Here is a 12,034-nt window from a genome sequence, read left to right on the forward strand (position 1 = left end):
AAGTGCCCTCTCAGACGCCCCCTGTCACACAAACATGATAAAGTGCCCTCTCAGACGCCCCCTGTCACACAAACATGATAAAGTGCCTTCTCAGACAACCCCCGGTACACAAACATGATAAAGTGCCCTCTCAGACGCCCCCTGGTACACAAACATGATAAAGTGCCTTCTCAGACAACCCCCGGTACACAAACATGATAAAGTGCCCTCTCAGACGCCCCCTGGTACACAAACATGACAAAGTGCCTTCTCAGACGACCCCCGGTGCAAAAACATTATAAAGTGCCCTCTCAGGCGGCCCATGGTAGGATTCAAATATTATTCAATTCAAATATTGTTCTAGATTATTCAAATATTGTAAAGCCATAGACTGTATGGTTCATGATAGAGTGCCCTCTTGTTTTGTGTCTATGATTTTCCCTCTTCATGTGTCTCCCTGATATCTTTACTTCATTTTTCTTCTTGTCTATATCCCGTCGTTGCTACCTCGTGGCGGTCTATGCCATCACGAGCACTCATCCTTCTGCATTTCTATGTTTTTCTCTCATGTTGTTTGTGACTTCACTGCATCAGCTGCTGCTTGCTGTTTGTGGAGTCTGTTCTTTCTGCTGGTATCACTGTCACAGAGCTCTGAATAAATTCAGTTTCCAGTGTGATATAACGGTTAAAGTCTGACCTCAGAACAGTGACAGTGCTGACTAAATTCATGACTCTGTTGGACTGTTTTCTAAAAGTAGATGTGACATTTTCACTTGTTTATATCAGCAGTATCTTTCCTCTGAGTCTCATTCTCATGTTAACCAGTTCCACTCTGCTTTAGAGTAGATTTCTTTCTGTTTTGCTTTCATAGTAAAACTTTAGTCCAATAAATGGTATTAACTTCTTTTAGCTTTACAGTGTTTGTGATGTCAACAGAGTGCAGAGGATTTTTGACATAGAGAAGAAGAAATAAGCTGATGTGACCAGAAGCTCCAGACCTGATGATGGATCAGTCTCTGTCCTTCATATTAGAAATCAATAAGTACATGGCGCCTATCTTTATGTTTTTGACCTCAGAGCTCTTCTCAGCATTGAATGGCATCTAAAGCACCTCTGCATCTCTGGATCGTGGGCGTTAAGTTTTTTTTTATTTATTTTATTGGCAACAGATAAAGGACATGATACACATTTCTCACACACAAAAGCATAACGCTTGTCCCTCCCTTTAAACCGTCCCAGATGTAGACCCCTTTCATCCTCTCAGGTATTCTTCTAGAACAATATCAACGTTACAGCATGTTACTTATATCAGTTTACATGTTTGTTTACAAAACGCAAAAGCACAAAAATAATAGCTAATAATTCTCCGATCATAGGAGTTGAGAAATGCCAACACTTGACAGGTCACCAGTTAAAGTGTATTTTGAATAATGTACCTTTCATAATTTGAGTTGCTGTTTAAGAAGAGATGTCAGAATGCTTTCTAGACAGGATCATGTTTGGATATATTCATTATTGTTGTCTTTCAACCTAAAAGCAACCTTTTTGAGCCTGATCATTTCCTTTGCTTCTGTGATCCAGTCTTTATGGGATGGTGCTGTTGACTCAATCCAGTTCCTCATTATTACTGTTTTTGTGACCACACATAAAGATAGAAAGATTTTCTTATATTTTACAGGAATATCGTTACAGCTGTGCAGATCGCCCAGTATACATGTCTGGGCTGTGAGTGGTATGTCTATATTTGATTGGATCACTGCTTGTTTAGTTATGCCGAGCCAAACGTCTCTAGTTTTACTACAGTCCCATAGCAGATGCATCAGCGTCCCTCAGCAGAACCACATTTAATACAATTACTGCTTTCAAGAATACCCTCTTCTGCAGCTGTGTTGGGGTGTAGTAGAGCCTGTTCAAGATTTTAAATTGCCGTAATTTGTTCTTTGTACACCGGAATGGTTGTCTTGCATTATTCAAGATGTCTCCCCCTTTTTGAACTGGTCATGGTTAAGGAGTCCATCTTCAAAGCTGTGTGTATGAGAACTTACTTTTTCTATTGGGATTTTCTCTTTGATTGCATGCTGTAGAGAGATGTAATTTAGATATTCACTTTTTGGGATGCAGTATTGCGTGGTTAGTTCATCAAAGGGTTTGAAACAGTTGTTGGAAAGTATGTGACAAAGTTTTGTGACCTCTTTTTCTTTCCATCTTCTCCAGTTGATGACCTTTTTATTTATTGTTATATCAGGATTTTGCCGTAGTGGTTGGTTCACTGTTGTTGTGTTAATTCCAGCTCTTTTTGTACATGATTTAAGAATGTTAAATGATGCTTCTAATGGACTTTCCATGAGTTGCTTTGGAAGTGTTTTCAGATAATACAAAGCTTTTGTACCAGTAAACTTTCCTCCATCTGTTTCCAGTCCGTGCCTACAGATTGGTTAAGTAGTTCACTGACTTGTTGGCAGCCAAAGGACAGGTAATAGTATAGGAAACTGGGGATCTGTAAACCCCATTTATGTATGCATTAGACATTCTTTGATAAGAACACCTGGCCTTTTTCCCATGCCATATAAAGGTGGAAATAGTCTTGTGCAGGTGGTCAAACCAGCTTTTATGTATTATGACAGGCAGCATTCTTAACACATAAATAACCGTTGAAAGGATATTCATCTTTACAACACTGACACGGCCCCATAGAGATATGGGGAGATTAGACCATCGCTCTATTTTTCACTTTATTTTCTTCCATATTTCTTTAAGGTTTCTCCTGTTAGCTGACCGTTGGTAGTAATTTTAAGACCCAAATATGTCATTTCTGTTGTCTTCCATTTTATTTTTATATTCTGTACACGTGTGTGCCTGCGTTGTTTGTTCAGTGGCAAAAGCTCACATTTACCCCAGTTTACCTTGTAGCCTGAAAAGGAGCCGTAGTTACTGATAACCTAGTTTAGGTGACTAAGGGAAGAGTCCACGTCTGATTAATACAGTATGATGTCATCACAGTACAGTGATATCTTATGCATTACATTACCGATTTCTATAACCTTAATCTTTTCTTCAGATCTTATTTTTTCTGCCAGCGGCTCAGTAATCAGATTGAATAAAAGCCCAGAAATGGGACACCCCTGTTTGGCTCCTCGATGTGAGATGAAGGAGTCTGAGATGAAGTGGTTGGTTCTGATGGATGCCATTGGATTGAAGTATAACATCCTCATCCACTGAACAAAGTTGTGACCAAATCCATACTTTTGTAAGACACAGAACAGAAATGGCCATTCGATTCGGTCGAAAGCCTTTTCAGCATCCACAGAGGGCTGCTGAATTAGGGAGCGTCTTTGTGAAATGTACAATGTTGAAAAGTTTTCTAGTGTTATCAGATGAGTGCCTATTTTTCATGAAGCCAGTTTGATCAGTATGTATGAGTTTTCCTATTACATTAACTAACCTTGATGCTAGAATTTTAGCCAGTGGGCATAAAGTTTATTTCAAATCCGTTTCACCATGAAAACATCAAATCAACATGAAGGAAGAAGCAGCCACTTTACATCTGAAAGATGTCACTCATTTATCTGATCAGTGATCAATAAACCTTGATTAGGTGTAGCAGTGGTAATCAGATTAACAAATGTTGAAGATAAATGGTGAATTTATAGATCAGTGGATCTCTAATGGTCTCTGTGATTACTGTAATGATGAAGAGAGTTTTCATACTACCAATAATTAAATGATCATTATGATTTTATTGTTTTAAACTAACATCATTATAAACATGAAAAACTGGACATCAATAAATCTAAGAGTGTCCACAATATTTCTGGTGTTTTCTAACTGTTGTTTCATGTTTATATATTTGGGATAATTTGGAGAAAAAATGACACATAAAGAGTATATAAAGTTTTGGTTTGCTACAGCAGATTACTGGCTGTGAATAAGGCTGATTTGGCTGAAATAAACACTACAAACAGGTACGTGTGGCGTGTATTTATGTAGTTCAGGTGTTCCTAAACTGAGTAGTGAGGTTGATGTTAATCTAGGGGGTCTCTCTACACCACCAGAGACCCTGGCAGACATGAGGAGATCCTTTTAGATGGATCTGAGTACGCTGTGGCTGTGGATTCTGGCCTGAGGTTTGGCTTAAAAACATCTTAGAATCTCTGCTATAGATTCACGGTTTCATGTTTTATTCATATTATGTCTGATTTTAAAGTCTTCACTTAATTAACAGTGCTGTTCTTTCTCCTATGACCAGTCAAAGTTTTCGTTCTGACCGGGGTTTCACTGAATGATCCGGTTTCTGGTCTGTTGTCATGAATCGGCCTGCTCCGGTCGGTCCATATTCATAACGAGGCGTTAACGGGAAATACAGGTCAACAACAAACGCACAAACAAACGCACACGCCACGGTTCGAGTTTCCCTCCATGAATTTAATCATCCAGTTTTCACCTATAAAACCCGAAATATCCAGCTGAAAACATCAGACCGCTCCAAACCAGGACCAGGACCAAAGCCAGAACTAGAACCAGGACCAGAGCCAGGACTAGAACCAGGACCAGAGCCAGGACTGGAGCAAGGGCCAGGCAAAAAACAAGAACCTGAACCAGAACTCATCATGGAAAAAGGTCAGATCGAACTGTGATTCCTTTACTGTTGATCAAATAAAGTGTTCAGGTTAGTTGATCTAGGGCCGGGAAATATCTCAGATTTACAGGTTAGTATTGATTTATTTCAACATTATAAAGTCATGGACTCTATGGTGAAGCATGTTTTACGTTGATTTAGATTAAAAAGGGAAATTTAAAAGTCTTTAACACTGTAAAATTGTTGTTTTGATTTCCATAAAAGTTTGGACAGACTTTGGCACGTGGTCTAAAGAGGTCAAACTAAACGCTCAGTCCGTTCCACTACCACACCCCTATCAACATGTTATCAGTGTTACTGTGGACTTCAGACAGAGCTCCTTTATGTAAGGGTTAATGCCCGACCAGGTGTCCAATCATCAGGGATTAATGGACAACAAAAATAGTTTTTGAAACTACTAATTTATAATTTCATACGTCTTGTGATCAAAATAGAAAGTTTTACTAAAACAAGCATTTCTTTCCTCTGGCAACGCCTGAGGGCTTGACTAATAACTGGAATAGTCATTCCAATCCCATTACGTTCTTAGGGAATGTAAACATTATTCAGTACTCCAGTAAATAGGACGAACCATAGATACCAAGTCACAACAGAACAAAAAAACGAGTCCGCTCAGCGCACTTTCTGTACAATTTATCAATGAAAAGACATGAAGACAAGTGAGACCGAGAGTCATGTGATCAGACTATAAACCTGTACGTTTACATGAACAGTCATGTGATCAGACTATAAACCTGTACGTTAACATGAACAGTCATGATCAGACTATAAACCTGTACGTTAACATGAACAGTCATGATCAGACTATAAACCTGTACGTTAACATGAACAGTCATGATCAGACTATAAACCTGTACGTTAACATGAACAGTCATGATCAGACTATAAACCTGTACGTTAACATGAACAGTCATGTGATCAGACTATAAACCTGTACGTTAACATGAACAGTCATGTGATCAGACTATAAACCTGTACGTTAACATGAACAGTCATGTGATCAGACTATAAACCTGTACGTTAACATGAACAGTCATGTGATCAGACTATAAACCTGTACGTTAACATGAACAGTCATGTGATCAGACTATAAACCTGTACGTTAACATGAACAGTCATGTGATCAGACTATAAACCTGTACGTTAACATGAAAAGTCATGTGATCAGACTATAAACCTGTACGTTAACATGAACAGTCATGTGATCAGACTATAAACCTGTACGTTAACATGAACAGTCATGTGATCAGACTATAAACCTGTACGTTAACATGAACAGTCATGTGATAAGACTATAAACCTGTACGTTAACATGAACAGTCATGTGATCAGACTATAAACCTGTACGTTAACATGAACAGTCATGTGATCAGACTATAAACCTGTACGTTAACATGAACAGTCATGATCAGACTATAAACCTGTACGTTAACATGAACAGTCATGTGATCAGACTATAAACCTGTACGTTAACATGAAAAGTCATGTGATCAGACTATAAACCTGTACGTTAACATGAACAGTCATGTGATCAGACTATAAACCTGTACGTTAACATGAACAGTCATGTGATCAGACTATAAACCTGTACGTTAACATGAACAGTCATGTGATAGAAATCTTAGTTTTAGCAGACCAGCTGTTTGAATAAACAGAATAATTCTCCTTCTGCACTACGAGGTCACAGAGGTCAAACGGAGCTGTCCACGCCCTGCAGGTGCTGATTCTCCTTCAGACACGTCAATATTTATCAGATATTCTCACGCCGGATTATCAGAAGTGTTTCCTTTGGCTCTACAGAGAAATAATGGCTTCTTTTCTTTTGTTTATGGTATCTGAATCTTCTGATGATAGTTTATAGCAGTTAGAACAGGAGGGTAGTGAGATTTTACCGACACTCACCTCTCAGAGTTAAGGTGAGCCTGGAAACAAGACGTACATCGATACAGAAGATAAGAGCGTCTGATGTTACTGGTCTTAAACCTGGAGTCTGTCATTTTATTTATGTCAGTAAAGTGACGGTTGACTCCTTAGACTGGCAGCGCTGTATTCCCTGCTCAGAAAACATGACTGTCTCAGCCTGGTTGCTATGGTTACTCCTAGCGGAGTAATGGCTAACGGCTGACGCTCATTAGTTGGAACAGTGTAATGATTTTTGACCAGAACTACTTGTGAAGTTCAAACGGTGTCCGTATATCAGAAGTTGATGGACATCAATGGAATTTCCAGAGCCAATCAGAATCGAGTATTCAGCAAGACCATGGTATAATTGGTCAAGATCAATCAATAGGATGAAGGTTCTGTCCTTATTGATCCATCGATCAGTACAATAACAGATCTGATCAGTTTAGACGGTGTAGGAATCTGCAAGGTTTGATGGTGATGCTGTCCATCTCTCACCTGTCTGTCAAACACCTGTCCATCTCTCACCTGTCCATCTCTCACCTGTCCATCTCTCACCTGTCTGTCAAACACCTGTCCATCTCTCACCTGTCCATCTCTCACCTGTCCATCTCTCACCTGTCTGTCAAACACCTGTCCATCTCTCACCTGTCCATCTCTCACCTGTCCATCTCTCACCTGTCTGTCAAACACCTGTCCATCTTTCACCTGTCTGTCAAACACCTGTCCATCTCTCACCTGTCCATCTCTCACCTGTTGTCTCTCAGTGGTCCTCCTGCTGTCCATGCTGTCTCTTGGTGTCTTGAGTCAGCCAATCACAGATGGCCAGCGTTTGTTCTCCATCGCCGTGAGCAGAGTTCAACACCTCCACCTGCTGGCCCAGAGACTCTTCTCTGAATTTGTGAGTTTATGGAGGCGGAACACGTAACACCTGAAAAAATAATATGGTGGCCGTCAGAGACCAAACCTGGGAGTCACTACAAAAACACTCCTGGGGATCAGCTCTTCATGAGGTGATGTTTGAACTTCTTTTTGTCTAAATCAAAATAATTGTGTGTCTTTCTTTGTGTATTTGTGTTTGTGTTGTGTCTGCTAGGAGAGCTCTCTACAGGCCGAGGAGCAACGACAGCTCAATAAAATCTTCCTGCAGGATTTCTGTAACTCTGATTACATCATCAGCCCCATCGACAAACACGAGACGCAGCGCAGCTCTGTGAGGGGACGACACACAACACTACACAATACCCAACACTAAACTACACAACACTACACTACACAGCACTAAACTACACAACACTACACAATATACAACACTAAACTACACAACACTAAACTACACAGCACTAAACTACACAACACTACACAATACACAACACTAAACTACACAACACTAAACTACACAGCACTACACAATATACAACACTAAACTACACAACACTAAACTACACAGCACTACACAATATACAACACTAAACTACACAACACTAAACTACACAGCACTACACAATATACAACACTAAACTACACAACACTAAACTACACAGCACTACACAATATACAACACTAAACTACACAACACTAAACTACACAGCACTAAACTACACAGCACTAAACTACACAGCACTACACAATATACAACACTAAACTACACAACACTAAACTACACAGCACTAAACTACACAGCACTAAACTACACAGCACTAAACTACACAACACTACACAATATACAACACTAAACTACACAACACTAAACTACACAGCACTAAACTACACAGCACTAAACTACACAGCACTAAACTACACAACACTAAACTACACAGCACTAAACTACACAGCACTAAACTACACAACACTACACAATATACAACACTAAACTACACAACACTAAACTACACAGCACTAAACTACACAGCACTACACAATACACAACACTAAACTACACAACACTAAACTACACAGCACTACACAATATACAACACTAAACTACACAACACTAAACTACACAGCACTAAACTACACAGCACTACACAATACACAACACTAAACTACACAGCACTAAACTACACAGCACTACACAATATACAACACTAAACTACACAACACTAAACTACACAGCACTACACAATATACAACACTAAACTACACAACACTAAACTACACAGCACTACACAATATACAACACTAAACTACACAACACTAAACTACACAGCACTAAAATACACAACACTAAACTACACAACACTAAACTACACAGCACTACACAATACACAACACTAAACTACACAGCACTAAACTACACAGCACTACACAATACACAGCACTAAAATACACAGCACTAAACTACACAGCACTAAACTACACAGCACTAAACTACACAGCACTAAAATACACAACACTAAACTACACAGCACTAAACTACACATATAAAATACACTATAGTATATAGTACTCCCCAAACAACACAGTATTACACAGTACTACAAGGTCAGGGTCTACTTCCTGATGGATCAACAGTAGTCTGGGGGTTAGGGTAGGGTCAGGGTCTAGACAGAGCTTCAAGAACGCTGGGGCTCTAGATTGTTCCTGGTATCTTACCCTTTTCTTCACTGGTTCCAGGTCCTGAAGTTGTTGTCTATCTCCTATCGATTGGTTGAGTCTTGGGAGTTCCCCAGTCGTTCTCTGTCTGTAAGTTCTGCTCCCAGGAACCAGGTTTCCCGCTCGCTGACTGATCTGAAGACAGGAATCTTGTTGCTCATCAGGGTGAGGAAAACAACATCAAAAATAATTGGATCAACCTCAAGAACCAACATAATCACATGACCTTCGTCTTCAGGCCACACAGGACGGAGCAGAGCTCTTACCCGATAGTTCCGCCCTCCAGCTGGCGCCATACGGGAACTATTACCAGAGCCTGGGACCTGACGAATCCCTGAGGCGGACCTATGAACTGTTGGCCTGTTTCAAGAAGGACATGCACAAGGTGAGGAGAGGGTGAGGTCACAGTGATGTCAGCGATATCCTATTGATGTCCTATTGATATCCTATTGATGTCCTATTGATATCCTATTGATGTCCTATTGATGTCTTATAGATATCCTATTGATGTCCTATTGATATCCTATTGATATCCTATTGATGTCCTATTGATATCCTATTGATATCCTATTGATATCCTATTGATATCCTATTGATGTCCTATTGATACCCTATTGATATCCTATTGATATCCTATTGATATCCTATTGATGTCCTATTGATACCCTATTGATGTCTTATAGATATCCTATTGATGTCCTATTGATATCCTATTGATATCCTACTGATGTCCTATTGATATCCTATTGATATCCTACTGATGTCCTATTGATATCCTATTGATATCCTATTGATATCCTATTGATATCCTATTGATGTCCTATTGATACCCTATTGATGTCTTATAGATATCCTATTGATGTCCTATTGATATCCTATTGATATCCTACTGATGTCCTATTGATATCCTATTGATATCCTACTGATGTCCTATTGATATCCTATTGATATCCTATTGATATCCTATTGATATCCTATTGATGTCCTATAGATTTCCTATTGATGTCCTATTGATACCCTATTGATGTCTTATAGATATCCTATTGATGTCCTATTGATATCCTATTGATATCCTATTGATGTCCTATTGATATCCTATTGATATCCTATTGATGTCCTATTGATACCCTATTGATGTCTTATAGATATCCTATTGATGTCCTATTGATATCCTATTGATATCCTACTGATGTCCTATTGATATCCTATTGATATCCTATTGATATCCTATTGATGTCCTATTGATATCCTATTGATGTCTTATAGATATCCTATTGATATCCTATTGATGTCCTATTGATATCCTATTGGTGTCCTATTGATGTCCTATTGATATCCTATTGATATCCTACTGATGTCCTATTGATATCCTATTGATATCCTACTGATGTCCTATTGATATCCTATTGATATCCTATTGATATCCTATTGATATCCTATTGATGTCCTATTGATACCCTATTGATGTCTTATAGATATCCTATTGATGTCCTATTGATATCCTATTGATATCCTACTGATGTCCTATTGATATCCTATTGATATCCTACTGATGTCCTATTGATATCCTATTGATATCCTATTGATATCCTATTGATATCCTATTGATGTCCTATAGATATCCTATTGATGTCCTATTGATACCCTATTGATGTCTTATAGATATCCTATTGATGTCCTATTGATATCCTATTGATATCCTATTGATGTCCTATTGATATCCTATTGATATCCTATTGATGTCCTATTGATACCCTATTGATGTCTTATAGATATCCTATTGATGTCCTATTGATATCCTATTGATATCCTATTGATATCCTATTGATGTCCTATTGATATCCTATTGATGTCTTATAGATATCCTATTGATATCCTATTGATGTCCTATTGATATCCTATTGGTGTCCTATTGATGTCCTATTGATATCCTATTGATATCCTATTGGTGTCCTATTGATGTCCTATAGATATCCTATAGATATCCTATAGATATCCTATTGATGTCCTATAGATATCCTATAGATATCCTATAGATATCCTATTGATGTCCTATTGATGTCTTATAGATATCCTATTGATATCCTATTGATGTCCTATAGATATCCTATAGATATCCTATAGATATCCTATTGATGTCCTATTGATGTCTTATAGATATCCTATTGATATCCTATTGATGTCCTATAGATATCCTATAGATATCCTATAGATATCCTATTGATGTCCTATTGATGTCTTATAGATATCCTATTGATATCCTATTGATGTCTTATAGATATCCTATAGATATCCTATTGATATCCTATTGATGTCTTATAGATATCCTATAGATATCCTATTGATGTCCTATTGATACCCTATTGATGTCTTTTTGCTGTCCACAGGTGGAGACCTACCTGACCGTGGCTAAATGTCGACTCTCTCCAGAAGCCAACTGTACCTTGTAGCTGGGACCCATATAGTGTAGCTACACCCATTTTGATGATGTTATATTTGTTGTCTTAAGCTCCGCCTCCATTCTGTCTTTCTTTGCTAACAAGCATTAAGATTAGCTTTACTGCTGTCAGTGTTTAAATGAATGTGTTTGGATGCTAAAATATGAGGGTGTGATGTCACAATGACAGGACAAAGTGATGTCAGGTTGTTTGATAAATAAAGTTTGTGCTGTGCTGCATTCAGAGTTGTGTCCGTGTGTCCATGGTTTATGAACATCTGTCTCTGAGTCCTGATTGTTGTCTGTGATAAGTTTATTTTTGCGATCTTCAAATATCAACTAGAATTCAAATTAGGTGTAATCCCTCACTCATTGGAATGTTCCTCATAATTTTATTAGATTTATTCTTAAAGGTCCTCAGAGAAACCTCCATCAGAATCATTACGAGTTTCTAAACTGGTAAACTGTTCTCTCCATGTCTTTAA

At 38.4% G+C, this 12,034-nt stretch overlaps 1 protein-coding gene across 1 annotated transcript; it reads left to right on the forward strand.

Moving 5' to 3' along the window:
- Window positions 1–4,465: 4,465 nt before the first annotated feature.
- gh1 (growth hormone 1) lies at window positions 4,466–11,793 on the forward strand. The gene is made up of 6 exons (XM_041777971.1): window positions 4,466–4,596; window positions 7,285–7,418; window positions 7,614–7,730; window positions 9,134–9,277; window positions 9,351–9,497; window positions 11,500–11,793. The coding sequence occupies exons 1-6, from the start codon at window positions 4,587–4,589 to the stop codon at window positions 11,560–11,562; spliced, it is 615 nt and encodes a 204-aa protein (XP_041633905.1). The 5' UTR covers window positions 4,466–4,586; the 3' UTR covers window positions 11,563–11,793.
- The last annotated feature ends 241 nt before the right edge of the window (window positions 11,794–12,034 follow it).

The sequence above is a fragment of the Cheilinus undulatus genome, linkage group 21 (assembly GCF_018320785.1).
Source record: "Cheilinus undulatus linkage group 21, ASM1832078v1, whole genome shotgun sequence".
In the NCBI taxonomy this organism is placed as follows: domain Eukaryota; kingdom Metazoa; phylum Chordata; class Actinopteri; order Labriformes; family Labridae; genus Cheilinus; species Cheilinus undulatus.